This window comes from Megalobrama amblycephala, linkage group LG1, assembly GCF_018812025.1.
Source record: "Megalobrama amblycephala isolate DHTTF-2021 linkage group LG1, ASM1881202v1, whole genome shotgun sequence".
NCBI classification, from domain to species: domain Eukaryota; kingdom Metazoa; phylum Chordata; class Actinopteri; order Cypriniformes; family Xenocyprididae; genus Megalobrama; species Megalobrama amblycephala.
In genome coordinates, this window is record NC_063044.1 from 29336926 (window position 1) to 29353191 (window position 16266).

Genomic DNA, 16266 nt, shown 5'->3' on the forward strand with positions numbered 1-16266 from the left:
TATTTTCTCCAAAGACAATCCTCTTAACATAAAAACCATAATTCTCTTAGAATACATTTTGTGAAACTTTGGCTAATTAATCCACACATTAACTGAAATTTCATTCAGTTTAAAAGTTAGAAATCTTAACTCGCTCTATAATCCAACCCAATCCATTTTCTTATGCATGCAAAAAGTTATTGTCACACAGAAGAAAGATCTATATATCTAAACTTAACAAAACATTGTTATCTGAAATTCTCTTCCTGAATCTTAATTCATTGAAGCATTTCTTGTACATTACTGCTGTTCAAAAACGTACGTTTTGCAATACACATCGGACTTTATGTTGTCACAGCATATTTTAAAGGGATAGTTCACCCAAAAAATAAACATTGTCATCATTTACTCACCCAAACTGTATGTGATACCAAACCTGTATGACCTGCTTTCTTCTGTGAGACATAAAATAATAGATTTTGAAGAACATTAGTAACCAAACCTTTTTGGCTGCAGAACAAAAGCAATGCGTAATTCAAAATACAGGCAAACCAACACCTGAGAAAAATCAATATGGAAAATTACTTCATATTAACAGTACATTTTGGGCCCTATTTCTACAGACTTTTCCTTGAGTGCACCATCAGCTCACAATGTACCCAAAGACATGTTTTAAAGCTGAAAGTTGTCAGTAGGCCTATTTGTCCAGAACAGGAAACATTCCAGCATTCAGTGTTCGGGAAAGTTACTTTTAAAAGTAATGCATTACAATGTTGCATTAATTTTGCCCTTAAAAAGTAACTAATTACGTTACTTAGTTACTTTTTATGGAAAGTAATGCATTACGATATTGTCGTGTTACCTTTGTCAATGAGGCCTTTACAGGGGATGGTTTATAGTCACAGTCTCTGCTGACCTTCAGGGATGCGTTGTGTTCGTGTCTATGTGCAGGTCCTCCGTCTGATCTGGATATGGACCGGATCTGGCTGAGTTTGACTACGGTAACCTCGGGATGAGGATGAGACAGACAGACTAATATTAGCATAGATGCCTTTATGGATATAAAGGCCATTTGAGACCAAAAGTGAAATGAATAAGCCTCAGGCTAAAAGAAATGCAAATTCACGCCAGTAGAGGGCGCAGCTCAAACAAACCTTTCAGCTGTGTAGGACGTAGGAGAAAAAAGTTCAACTGTCTCACTTAAGCAATAAAACTCAAATGTGATGTTTAACTAAAGTCATTTTTGCTTATTCGTAGGATGAATTAGATCATCGAAGGTCAGCGGCAGACATTGGTTAATGAGATTAAATACATTTTTGCTATTTGATATAATTATCGCAGGTTTGCTTAATAGTTTGAATTTCACTGTTTTTAATCATTTTGAGGAATACTGAATCTGTTTTTGTGAAAGACATAGGGACAGGACAGGTGTCAGTCAATAAATGGGAAATCTAGTGTTACTTAATTGAAAAAGTAACTCAGATATTTTGTTGTAAATGCATTACTTTACTAGTTACTTGAAGAAGTAATCCAATTACGTAACTGGCGTTACTTGTAATGTTATCCCCAGCACTGGCAGCATTATCAACCATTTTGAATGTTGGTTTCGCAACCATTCAGGTATGTTTGATTTGCATCTTCAAGCAATTTAATTTGGGTAATGGAATATTTTGTGAAATGTTTTGAACAGAGGCAGTTCAGACATTTTGGTCACAAGGGTTAATTATGCTTTGTAACATACACTAAAATAGCGATTATGGAATTTGGACACATCGTCACTGGATAACTCACTGGGTTCAATGGGGTTCAATATAAAACCCTAGGGTTCTTGACTCAATGTTAAAGGGTTAGTTCACCCAAAAATTAAAATTCTGTCATTTATTACTCACCCTCATGCCGTTCCACACCCGTAAGACCTTCGTTCATCTTCAGAGCACAAATTAAGATATTTTTGATGAAATCCGATGGCTCAGTGAGGCCTGCATTCGACATTTCCTCTCTCAAGATCCATAAAGGTACTAAAGACACTTAAATCAGTTCATGTGACTACAGTGGTTCTACCTTATTATAAAGCGTCGAGAATATTTTTGTGCACCAAAAAAAACAAAATAACGACTTTTCAACAATATAGTGATGGGCCGATTTGAAAACACTGCTTCTGAGCTTTACGAATCGAGTCAGTGACTCGGAGCGGCAAAGTCACATGATTTCAGCAGTTTACCTGTTTGATAGGAGATCCGAATCACTAATTCGATTTGTAAAGCTCTGAAGCAGTGTTTTGAAATTGGCTGTTTTTGTGTTTTTGAAAAGTCGTTATTTTGTTTCTTTGGCACACAAAAATATTCTTGTCGCTTTATAATATTAATATTGAACCACTGTACTCACATGAACTGATTTAAATATGTTTTTAGTACCTTTATGGATCTTGAGAGAGGAAATGTTATTGCTCCCTATGCAGGCCTCACTGAGCCATCAGATTTCAACTAAAATATCTTAATTTGAGTTTTGAAGATGAACGAAGGTCTTACGGGTGTGGAACGACATGAGGGTAAGTAATTAATGATAGAAATTTCATTTTTGGGTGAACTAACCCTTTAAATGATTGCATAATGCTTTCATGTATAATGGGTTATTTCAATTTGTTCTAAATTATGTTTACAAGCTATTCAAATTAAATTATTCAATTAAAGAATAAATCCATAAAACCTCTAAAACACATATATACTGTATGTGTGTATATATATATAATATATATATATATATATATATATATATATATATATATATATATATATATATATATATATATATATATATATATATATATATATATATATATATATATATATATATATATATATATATATATATACACATATATATATATATATATACACATACATACAGGGTGCGATTTGTGAAAAAAAAACAGAGGGGGATGTTTTGAAAAGTTTTTATATATATATATATATATATATATATATATATATATATATATAAATAAAGAGAGAGAGGGGGGTGGGGTTAGTTTTTATTCATTTTTAATTCATATTAATACATAGCACCTGACAGAACCCTTTCAGGTTTAACCTTTTGGGGTTTAAAATCACCCTTAAATAAACTTACAATGGTTTTTACTACAATAACATTGATTGTAATTATTAGCAGAAATTTTGTTGGTTCATTCTAAATTTAACATTAGGGGAGGGAGGGAGTGAATCCATTTAGGCTAATTCAACGATGAAATTGTAATTATATAGTTGGGTACTAAATTCCAACAGCTTGTGTAAAAGAAACCAGTTACACAGATCAAAGCACATCATTGAGGCGTCATCCATTGTTTCACCTTTGGTGACTATTGGCTTATGTAGAAATGCCACAGTTCAGCTATGGTAACTTACAACACAAAAGAGGCATTAAAAAACGGCATGCGATCTGTTTGAAGGAGACGCGCGAGTTGTTTACTCGCTCAGGCGCATGCGCGCCAGTGGCGCCCCTAGAGGCTCCTCACAGAAGCGGCTCTTTTGTGCGCGATGATGACGTACGGGCTCGTATGTAGTAGCGTGAACGCGCGCAGTGGTGCGCTCGCTCAGAGGGGGAGAAAAGAGCCGCCGAGGAGGGCAGAAACACAAGAGAGGGGCAATTTTTTTTTCCACGACAGCACCGCGGCTTGGGAACAAACCAACTGTGTCGAGTTGGCTGGCATGGAGCTGAGCGTTGCCGTTCTGAGCCGTTTCGAGCAGTCCACCTAAGCCGGGGCATTTCGGGGGCAGTTTGCTGTTGGTCCCGGGGGTTTGTGGAGCCCGTGTAAATCTGTTGCTAGCAGCGCTCGAATGCTAGTTAGCTCCGCTGCTAAGCAGCTAGCCAACACTGCGAATCAATTGTGTCGGAGATCTCGGATTTACGCTTTAAAGCGGTTTCGCTCGTCCGCCTCTCTCGGGATTCGTTTTGCCCGTTGAGTTTTGCCATTTTTCAAAGTGAGGGGACGTTAATACGCGAACGCCCGAGTTTCTATTTCGATTTATTTCCAGCAGGGACTTTTTCCTCCTCTCTATTAGCTTGTTAGCCGCTCTGGTTGGTTTAGTCCAGCTTGTTAGTAGTGTCTGAGATTTCTACTGTAATAGCTGTCAGCGACAACAACCTCTTGACGAAAAGCCAGATTGTTGACGTATATGTGGCCATGAATGGTTTTACGGAGTTGTTTAGAGAGGCGATACTTTGAGATGCCGCGCGTGGGATACTTCATGTTTCCAGGGACGCTTTTATTTTCTTCTTAGACTGCTTTATGGGAGTGCTAGTGTGCAGCGTTTTGCTTTAGACAATACTGGGGTTTGCAGGAATTGCATGCGGTCTGATTTTTTCCCCCCTCATGCAAACTAGTTATTCACCCTTTTCCATCAATCGCGCTTCGTTTTGATGTGGTTAAATCCCACATTTCAGTCGCACTCTCGTTGTTTTTTTATCTAGTGGTTCGTTTGTATTCACGCTGTTGGTGGTACATGGTCACCAAGACAGGTCGCTGAAACACGTTCATTGGTTTGCGGCGGGGAAACGGCGAGATTCGGCTTTAAAGTATTATGGATGATCAGACCCGAATGCTGGCTAGCATGGGCGGACTCGGCGGACTCTCTCAAGCCGACGTGGGTGACCCCGATTCGGTTCGGAAGCAGCAATCCCTCGGTCAACCGCAGCAAGACATAGGGGATATTCTCCAACAGATCATGGCCATCACCGACGAGAGCCTCGACGAAGCCCAGGCGAGGTAAGGACCTGTGAGAGGAGGACAAGTGTGCACGCTCTCAAGAAAAACAGATAACGTTAGATAGAAAAGAGGTAGATAGATGGGTCTGTGAGGGGAATCGGACACAATTTACACATCTTTGCGTTACAATTTGTCGCCTGAAAAGCGTACAATGTCTTCCACCTTTTACGCAATTTACGTTTGCACACATTCCTACTTAAATACAGATGTTATTTGACCATATTGTTGGATTTTTACCTTTTCAAGTTGTTAAAAGTTCGCGTTAAACGCATTGAGGTTGCGTTATCAGTTCAAAAAAGCGTGAATGAATGTAAATGAATTATCTTAATGGAAGTTATAATAACAAAAGTTTAGTTTTAATAGCTTATTAGAAGCCTGAACTACACACTTTGGTTTTCACGCACTAAATATGCTCCAAATGGATACTATAGTACTATAATGACTAAATCCCAGTATTTTCCCCCCGCCTCTGGTTTTGCTAAATGGGGCCAAAAAGGTTTTAGAGGTCAACCAATATGTTTGTTATCAGGAGCCCATGGGCTCTGTGAAGCCATTTGGTGTTCAGCGAGCGTCTGCCAGATCGAGGCCCCACTAGATAAATGAATTGGATTAATGTGCTACCTCGTCATTAGCATAGATAATCAGCGCGCGCTTAATTAAGTCATCGCCGTCAAACAGTGTCAGACTTAACCTCGAGACGAAAACACCCGACAGGGTTGACGACTTTCCCGCCTTTCCTCGCGTACAGTCCGCGTGTATTTCTATTGACCGCAGCGAAATTGATCGCTAGATTGCGCGTTGTGACCTGCGATCTGTTGAAAGGTCAACTCGAGCCGCGGATCCCGCACAAAAGCTGCCTTTTAATGAGGGATCGTATGTGCGCGTATGCCCTGTGCTGTGTCATTAGCTTGTGATTTTCCACCAAGCCATTTGACCACCTGGTTCTCTTAATTAATTCACTTCTCTTTTACCCTCCTCCTCCTCCCTGGTGTTCATCCTTTTCATTGTGTGTTGGGCGCAATCAATTCTCCTATAATGCGTGCGCGTGTGCAGCTGTCCTCAAATTGAGTTTCTATTAATGAGATGGAGGGTCGCTATACTCGAGCAACTTATAAACGCAACGATATTGCTTTTATGTCTATACCGCGTTTCTTGGGTGTTATTGTTGTGTAAGCCTACTTTGTTTCACTTGTACAAGAGGCTCATGAGATGAATGATGATGCTGTGATGATGTTCTTGTCTGTTTGAAGAGGGGTTTTGGGTTGAAGATAAGCATATTTTATATTTCAGAATGTCCTGGCTGCTATTTTCAAAGTAATCAAAGTGGATGGTGGAGGCCATCAAGCACTAAAAATGATAAAGTATAATAAAAGTCTTATGAAGCCTCAAGAAGTCGCATTGCTTTGTTTGAGGAACAGACTTACATTTCAAACTGTTCAAAATTTTGTCATGGAAGCCTAAAAACGGTGCTGCTTGTTTTATTAAAGCCAAAAATATGATTTAATATAACTTGTAACACACAAATATAATCTTTTTGTATATTTTATGTATATATATATATACACACACACACACACACACACACACACACACACACACACACATATACACATTAACATATACAAAGGAATATAAACAACTATAATAGCAACAAAAAAAGTAGGCTAATATAAAACCGTTTAAAACTGTTACAAGGAGAACTTCATATAAGGGTACAGTATGCACTTACAGATTGAAATTGACAGTGTAAATGTTATAGGCTCAAAAGAACGAATACCCTTCCTCGTATGACATAAAACGTTTCATTCAACTAGTATGGGGATTCTGAAAATTTCAAGATGAAACAATAAAGATAAAAATATATGTGGCCATGGACCACAAAACCAGTCACAAGGGTCAGATTTTTTAAATTGACACTTATACATCATATGAAATTCATTGATGTATGGTTTGTTAGGATAGGACAATATTTGACTGAGATACAATTATATCTGGAATCTGAGGGTGCAAAAAAAAACTAAATATTGAGAAAATCGCCTTTAAAGTTGTTCAGATGAAGTCCTTAGCAATGCATATCCACTCACAAAAATAAATTTTGATATATTTACGGTACAAAATATCTTCATGGAACATGATCTTTGCTTAATATCCTAATGATTTTGGGCATAAAAGAAAAATCGATAATTTTGACCCATACAATGTGTTGTTGGCTATTGCTACAAATATACCCGTATGACTTATGACTGGTTTTGTGGTCCAGGGTCACATATATATATTTTAAAAGCTAAAATTATGTAGAAATGGCTCCTTAATCAATGCAATAAACTATAACTACTAATTAAATTCAAATTTGGAACCTCTGCATCTTCAAACTGGCATGAACACTCTAAAAAATGTTGGGTTAAAAATGGACAAACCCAGCGATTGGGTTAAATGTTTGGCCAACCTGCTGGGTAGCTTTATTTAACTCAACTATTGTTTAAAAATTACTATATTGCTCACTTAAAATGAACCCGAAATATGTTGCAAATGAACATTTATTAATAAGTTTAATAAATAATTAAATAATAAATATTAAATTGCTTATTAATAAATGCTCACCTTATTATTGTTGCCTCTAGTAATTATGTTACTGGTTTTTAAATTTCCAACCTATTTTGGGTTCATTTTAAGCCAGTCATATAGTCATTTTTAAACATTAGTTTGGTTATATAAAACAGCCCAGCAGTTGGTCAAACATTTAAGTTAACCCAACTTGGGTTTGTTTTTAACCCAGCATTTTTTTTAGAGTGAAGGTTTGTCACAGCATGTGTCATCTTAATGAAGCCGAGCTCTGTTGATTCTTGTGTCTCATAGCTGGTCATGATATGGCAAGTTTGAATATGCAGAAGCAAATTAGATTTAAGAGCTGGGAAAAAGGCAAAATTTTTGAATCGTATGGGGAAAAGTCTGTGTAAACATTGTTCAAAGCATCTCATTGACACGAGGCTGAGTAAATGACAGAATTGACTTTTTTGGTGAACTATTCCTTTAAGCATAAAGCCAGATATGGTTAGTGATAGACGTAAATGCATTTTCTCTTTAGTCACTTCTTCTCTGTCACTGATATTCTACAGTTCTTCTTGAGTATAAGCCCTCGCCACCTTCAGTTATGAAGCAAAAAAGCCCTTCGGTGCTTCCGCACAGACCTGAAATAGTTCAGATACCTGAGAGAAATATGCATTATTATTTTGTCAAGTGTGGGATGGTTTTAGGGCAGAGAAGGCAGCTTCATTTGCAGAGTGGAGAGCTTTACTCCGCTTCAGAGGGATTGCGGTCAGCAATCTTGGACACTACAAGACATATTGCTGTTTTTTTCTGTCTTTTATAAACAGATTTTCTTTATTTGATACTAATGAAATATGCACGGCTGTGGTATCTCATTAAATGGATTTGTGGCTCATCACAATGCCTCTTAAATTAATTAGTATAATGTGTCCCAAACCTGCTTTATTTGCTGAGTGGAGGCACATGCTTTGCTCAGAAAGGCAAAGAGCACGTTAAGATGTGGTCCTGTCTGGATTGCTAATTCAGTGCATGTTCAAAAAAATGTAATGCACAAGACATGCTTTGTATTAGTACATTGACTAGATTACATCCATCACTAAAGCACTTTCACTTCCTTATTCATTGAGTAGGTTCTTATTATTATTTATAGATGTGAGGTTTCTGCTTTTTATATTTATAAATTTTGCATTGCACTCACTAGTTACTAGTCATCCAGGTCTTTGTTTCGACATCTCGAATATTTTTTGGCAAAAATCAGACTTGTTCTGATTCCATTATCATATCCCACAGTACTTGATTTCTGTTTTTTTTTTCTTCTTCTTCTTCTCTTGATATGCATTATTTACTGTGGGGGTCTCTGGTCCCATTTTAAGGGGTGGATGGGGTGGGATGTCATCGGGACGGTGGGGGCAGATGCCAGCGCTGTCTGTGCCTGCCGCCCTCAGCCTCTCACCCTGTTGCCCTGTGTCCAGATGCTGGCCAGAGGAGGCACCGGCGCAGTGGACCCCACAGAGGGAGGGGGAGCTGGGGGGGAGCACAGCAGGGTGTGCCCTGCCGCTCAACTTCCAGCACAGGTCAGTACAGGAGCGCATGAGCACCCCCTCCTCTTCTCTCCCCCATCATCCCCTCCATGTTGATGACAAAGAGAAAAAAACACTCATACAGTTAAAGAAGCACTTCAGTCTTTGATTAAAAAAAAAAAAAAAAGTGGGGCTTAACTTTTTATTATGAGATTGCTAACTAAATTCAGACCTTTGAATAGACCAAAATGTGAATCAGGTGTAGAAGAGCCCAGTTCTTTTTTGCATTCACATTGACTCTGGCCCTAAAATGGGCTTTTATTTCAGTCTGTTTTAGTTCTGATAAGTCTACTGTTCAATAATCACTTTTTTCTCATTTTTATTTTTGTTATATTTTATTATAATCAATTTGATCATATCAAAACAATTTATTTTATTTATTAAATATATTACGATCACTTAAGCCTTTCACAGCAAGGTAAACTAAAACCTTTCTTTTTCTGTGCATTTGACAATAGTTTTGCAATATGCCCCTAATTATCTCTAGAAATGAGAATAAGTGACTTATCTCCTCGTTTGTTTCATTGCATGTCATCATTCTCTTTGTGTAGTGACCTTTTTAATGGCCAAAAATATTTCTAATTATGTGCATGTGAAGGTAAAGCGAACACCTCAGACTAAAAACACCTCATGAGATGGTTTTTGTTTTAAAATTAGTTTTCATAAAAGCCGCATATATTTGCCCATTCTCACTAGAACCAAAACAATTCTCTTAAGCACCACACAGACTTCAGAGAGTCATACAACTGACCATTCGCAAAGACCCGCCCCCTTTAGTTACTGTTGCTATGTCCGCCAAACCATGCACCCTCACACCACACTTCATGTTCTCACGCAGTGAAAAATACATTGTGGAGCAAAGAGGACACTGACAATGACAGACAAGACAGAGCATGTTACTTTTGATATGAAATAAAGTCTCAAATTGTGTAATTTTTATAGAAATTTAAACAATAAATGCCGTTTAGTGGCTCTTTAATGTGTCGTGACAGATGGCTGAAGCACCTAAATTCAAGTGGCTCGTGAACTGATCTTCTCTTTACTACTAGTTAATTTACAGTATCAAATAAACATGAATGAACATCAGAAGGTATGTTGTTTCAACCGCAGAAAGACGTCAGACTCGGTACACACCATTTTTCAAGTTCAGGTCCAACGACGTTAATCTACTAACTCTCCTGACTGCTTTGTCAGACATAACGTTGGATTTGGCATTATGATTGGTTAGATGACCTGTCAATCAAACTCCCGGTGAAGGGTCAATTAATAAAAAAAAAAAAAACCTTCCTTCCCTTGTCATTTACATCCCAGTAAAGGTTTTGGTTGCATCAGTTACATCTTCATTATCACCCATCCATAGACATGAGTTTAGGTTTCTATACTATCTGCTGTCATTACTTGATGTTTTTGTATTTGTCTTGCTCATATTGCAAAAAGAAATAACCTACATTAAGACGCAGTGATCCATTTCTTTAAATGTTTGTGCCTCTTGCGTTGAATGCTACATACCTGAAATATTTGGGTGTGAACACATCAAAGAACATTTTAGGCAGCGAATGAAGTCTTGGAAGCCGAGCAAACTTCAGATTTACTTCTAACTCAAGTTGGATGATACACATGACAATTGGAAAGTAGGCAATGTGATAAGACAAGCTAACTAATCAACAGTAACCGATTCAGCATTGCCCAAGCTAGCGCCGTTGCCCATTTCCAACAAAATTACCCAACGAGTTACACTGTGTGTCATCAGCTTAAGGCCTCATCCACAAAAAAAACAATCTTTTTTTTGGGATTTCCCACGTTATCTGTTTGCCTCGGAGCAAAAGGGAAACATTCTAACTTTGTTTAGTTGCAGCCAACTGCAATATTAGGCCGCAAGTGTTGTGGTGTTCAGTTCAGGACTTTCTTATGAAAGATTATTCAGGCTAGTTGGAGTGCTTTGTAGCAGCAAATTTTATCGAAATGCATTGCATTTTTTGATTATGCTATACTGAAGTGGCAAATGTATGTCACGTGATTTGTTGGTTTATCAGTTTGCTTGCTCATCTTAATCCCAGTGGCATGTTAATCCCAGCTGTTAACTGAACATCTGTAACGAGAAAACCTTGATTATTGGCATTTGTTTAGAGGTTAACGATGCTCCTGGAAAGCATGCTTCATCTGCTCTCTAATACAGTAGCGCTGAAATCTGGCTGCGTGTAGATAAGCTTCCCAGCCATCAGAGCTTACCGAGCCTGGAAATAAAGTTTGCTGATGGGAGACTGCCCTGAAATGATCGATGATTGGATTTAGCACATATGATTCTGGCTTTGAGAAGAATGTTTCCTCTGCGAGACAGAGGGTCCTCACTTGTTTTGATATTCTCCAGGCCTGCTCAATAAATTAAGCACGTTCAGGGTGTAAAAAGGGCTGGATAATACCATTAAAGGGTGGAATGCTTTTCCCTGAAGACAAATGAGGACCATGTGTCAGTTACTCTCATTTAGCTGGAGTGATCCGAGACTGCTGCTGTATCTTCTCAATCTACAGACACTGAGCTTTTTAAAAGACCCGAGTCTTAGTGTGTCCATTACATCTTGATTGATTCTTGAGTAGATGTTTGCACCTGTGATTGTGATCATATTCAGCGGCGAATGTTAAAGGTTGCTGGTATGTCTTCAATAACCATAAATCCTCTGGTTTGTTTGGCAGCGAGACAATGTGTGCTTTAATTTGAGACTTTGACGAATCAATCATTAATGGTTCTCTAAAAAGGAGACTTATGTAGTTAGTATTTTGGAATGAATGCTCAACCAATATCTAGAGAGCACAGTTGATGATATATGTAAAAAGGATGGCGAATGAGATTAATACTTACATTACATGAAGAGTTCAGATGCACATAGTATACGTTCATTAAATACTTTCGCTTCAAATCTGTTAAATCTCAGCGTTAGCCTATTCAGAAATACCAGTTCGTTGGCAGAAAGCGCTAAACGCCACTTCCCTTCATCAGCAAAAGCCACTAAGTCCACAGAAGAACCAATCAGAAGACGCAAATTGAATCATATGATTTCAAGATGAATAACGGTGTGCGTATGAGCCGTCTTTCAGTTGCCGAGCTGCAAGATTTTAACATGTTTTGTCCGTCATTACAGCGGCAATGACAGGATTTCAGAAGTAGCAAGTAAACCCAACAGTGTTCCTTTTCCTGCTGTAAAACTGACGGAAACGGACATTTTACTATGTCTTGTTGTCCAAAGAGGTGGAACTACAAGTTTTTGCAAAAAAGCACACATGGACAAAAGACAGTCAATGAATTGACTAAAGTGACATTTTTGACAAGGTATTTGGTAATTCACAAATAACCTTTCATTGCCATTAAAGTGAAATTACTGAACATAAACATATGAGCCTGATTTAAAAAAAAAAAAGCTCATTTAAAAGAAAAGATGCCAGACGGATTTAAGAGGTTTTTGCAATGGAACTCTTCATATACTCAAAATACACAAAAGTTGAAAACATTATTGGGCTAATTCAAAAACATACATATACATCAGGTGCGAAATGCAAGCGGTAAATGGATTTGTTTCTATTGATCGTGGCAGCAGTAGCTCATCAAGTGATGATGAAATGATGTAGAAAAGCATTATATCTGGCCATAGATCAAGACAAGTGTTGTAGAGATGCTGTAAAGTATGCCAGATTGTGGTAGTCAGGCCCACAAAATGGAGAACTGCACTTTGCAAATTGCATTTGGAACATTTTTGTGCCATCACCTTATTTGACTAATTTATTTAGTCAATCGGGCACTAAAATAACACACATACACAAAGTATGTAAATAAAGGGCTCTATCAATGGCCTTGAATTTTCCTTCTACATGTTTATTTCTCATTGACGAGGCTATTGGTAGATTTCAAAACCGACAGAAGGGCATTTTGTTAATTGGGCACAGCGTTCGACAGATGCCAATAAAGTTAAAATGGCCAAATACTGGTCGATATGTCGGTCTTTCTCTGTTTGAAATGAAATCTAATCAGTCTCTCGCTAACACATTCCTTCTCTCTTACAGAAAACACGCACTGAACTGCCACAGGATGAAGCCGGCTCTCTTCAGTGTTTTATGCGAGATCAAAGAAAAAACTGGTAAGTCGTTCTCTTACTCCGCCAATGCAGAACTACTGTGTCGCTTTGTGTCTTCAAGACGCGCTCCCACATTTCGAGTAGATCTTTTTCATTACTCTGTATTGATTCGGCATTGACCATATGCAGAGACAGGTGTTTAATAATCATCAGACTGAATTTATTGTGTCCCCGTGCTCTTTTTTTAGCGTCAGTAGCGTTCCTCCGAGCTTTCCAGGTGTCTTATTGTATCGCCCACTGCAATCATTAAGTGTCATAGCAATGGATTCAGTGTTTACATTGTGTGAAATCTCACTTGAATGCATTTCAAAGCTTTGAACTAGCAACAAGTGTGTTTGCTTTACTCTCATTGTTGCTTTGTATGTTATATTTCTCATTGTGAACCCCGTCCACACAAACCATCCCAGTCCAAACAGGTAACGGCTCTCGCATCTTTACTCGAAGATCCACAGTGGTCAGTTTTCTGGCAGATCTGCAGCTTTCTCCCCTCAAACGAGAGGCTGACAAATGATTAAATATTTATGGAGGTGTTGGCGTTGTCTTTGTGCCATGGTTTCTCTCGTTTCCTTCCTGTCATATCCTGCAGCTTGAATCCATCTCAGGTTCTGTAACAAGCATGCTCATGTGGAATTACAGTGCAAAAATGATGTGCAGCGGTCTGTTTGTGGCAATCTGTCAATAACCCAGTCTTACTTTCCTATAATTGGATGCAAGTAAAGGGTAGGCTAGAGGAATGGGTATCGGGGGTTGTCCCTGTTGCCAAGGCAACCTGCTGTCTTATTTACCTAATGTCATTCACTTTGATTTTCACATTTAGCCTGCCAGTGGAGAAAGGGCCGGGGAGAAATGCAGCACTAAATGGAAGGTGTTGTCGGCAGTGCAGACAGGCGAAGTTAATGGTCAGAATTTTTCCATATATCACTTCGGTTATCGCCAAACTTAATCTAGAATTCGTGTTTTACCCTGAAGACTTCGGCGTAAATGAGCTGATTTACTAGATGACAGGAGCAAGGCCATTACTGTCTGATCTGAGCCGTGGTTTTGCTGTTAACACCTGTTTATGGCAATTTCATTGCGACATATTTTTTTTTTTGCAATAAATATGGGAATCCACAATCCAATTATATGTATTTTATTTTTTATATATATTTTTTTACAGATGTGATGTCTCATATCTGCGGAGCCCTGCACATGACATGCAGGAAAGAAATAATAGGCTAAATTGTTTGCACGATTTAGTAAATCAAGGGAACGAAGTAGGAAATCGTTCACACAATTTATTTTGTTTTCCTGCATGTCATGTGTGGGCCCCCATACATATCTGATAACTATATGATTTTTTTATTAACAAAAAGTACAAGTAAAATAATTTTATATATATATATATATATATATATATATATATATAAATGGAGGCAGATTTTTCAGGTTTTCATAATGTTACCTGTTTTGCATTGATCCTGCGAAATACAAAAATACGCTTAAAGCATTTCTCACGCTGCTGTTCACTGGCAATTATTTTAATAAAAATAATTGAATGTAATTTAAAAACCAAAAACATTTTAGGAAAATTTCTATTTGGGAAATTAAGGAATTTTGGATTACGCTTTACTTAAAGCCTTTGTGTAATGCATTAAAAAGGTATTCATAATGTATTTTATAATGCATTATATCTTTTCATAAATAATTGTAATCAAAGTAAAAATGCATTATAACATTCACAGATTCCTTGTTACATCTGAAATTGGTTGTTTGTCATGTTTTAATGCATTATACTTTCTAAATGTGTATTATAATTTATAATAACTGTGGTTATAAGTATTTGAGACTATACAATGCATAATAAGGTGCATTAAAAGTAGTTTTATAATGCATTATACATAAAGGCTTTAAATAAAGTGTTACCGAATTTAGTATCCAAAATTGATGGCAACAATTTTGTAAATATATTAACATTCTTATATTATTGTAGGAATTAGTGCTGCAACAACTAATTGATAAAAATCATTGACAATGAATGTCATTATCGATTAGTCATGTCTGCTCACCGTGCACTGAAAACTTCTGCCAGTTGAATGCTAAAGGACAGCATTGGGCAGGACGTGGAATAGTGCATTTTGTCAATAAAATAAAATAAATTGGTCTTTTTATCTGATTAATCGAAGAAATAATCGGCCAACTAATCGATTTATCAAAATATTCCTAGTAGGAATAATCGTTATTCGCTGTATGTGTTTGGGTTTTTTTTTGTCTTGTGCAACAATAAAATGAAAAAACAAAACAAAACATAAACGCTAAGTAGGGTGTGATTCCTTACAAGTCTTATCTATGGTATTGAATGATCGGTGAGATCTATACATTTACAAAAGTCAGTTTAGCATTTGAATAAAAACACAGGGTTGTCGCAGTACAATATTTCACACTCTGGACGATAGAGTTCGCAGAGATGTACGTTATTGTTTTGCTTTAAAATCTGCTTGGACTTAGTCTGAACAGGCCTTAGCTCTGAGTGTATTTGTGTGGTGGATGGTGTCCATCATTGTGATCAGCACGTCCCCCACCTACTTCCCAGCTCCATATATATATATATATACCTGCACTGTTTTTCTCCAAGACTCCCCGCTGCTTTTATCTCCTGCCTCTGGAATGTGAATTAAAGAAGGCAGCCTCCTCTACTGCACATGATTGTAGTGCTGATCAGTAGTCTTTACATCTGTTTTCTACAGTCTCGGTGTGTCTGCCTCTGTCTCTCTCTCTCTCTCTCTCTCTCCTACACCGAACAGCAGGGATAAAAGCGAGCTGGAGCTCAGGCCTTTCCCTGCCGCTGCGGTCTTGTCCTCTCCTCCTCCTCCTCCCTCCTGATGCCTTGCTTCCATTCTTGAAAGAGAAGTCTTGCTCTGAACTCGGGGCTTTGATATGGTAATGGAGGTGGAGGGGAGGGTTAGGGGAGAGTGGGGGAGGGGCATTGAATTCCTCGGAGTGCTGCTGCAGTTGGGAAGATTGTTTTTTATTGTTAAGGAAATGTTCTGCTCAAATGCAAGTCACGCTAACCCCCCTCTCGAATATCCCCATCTGTTTAACATAAACTTCATGCGCGTGAAATGTAAGATTTGTTAATTAATCTCCTTAGAAACAAATTAAGAGAGAGATGAGGTTTCTGAGCCAATTGTCTCTTCGGTCTTGGCCCTCCCCCATCAACTTAAAAAAAAAAAATGGTCGCAGCAAGTTGATTCTCACCCTCTTCTGCACCCTGACTTTTGTTCCGGCTGCCCAG

General features: G+C 37.9%; 1 protein-coding gene across 4 annotated transcripts in view; it reads left to right on the plus strand.

The window, feature by feature from the left end:
- The first annotated feature begins 3456 nt into the window (after positions 1 to 3456).
- The window catches only part of pbx4 (pre-B-cell leukemia transcription factor 4), a 48982-nt gene continuing 36172 nt past the window's right edge, over positions 3457 to 16266 (plus strand). Inside the window, exons 1-3 of one of the 4 annotated variants that reach the window (XM_048188477.1) lie at positions 3459 to 4741; positions 8761 to 8862; positions 12922 to 12995. In XM_048188477.1, coding sequence (XP_048044434.1) covers positions 4557 to 4741; positions 8761 to 8862; positions 12922 to 12995 — 361 coding nt within the window. In that variant the 5' untranslated portion in view covers positions 3459 to 4556. Of the gene's footprint in view, positions 4742 to 8760; positions 8863 to 12921; positions 12996 to 16266 lie in introns of all 4 variants that reach the window. The other 3 variants (XM_048188461.1, XM_048188486.1, XM_048188470.1) reach the window with 3 other exon arrangements.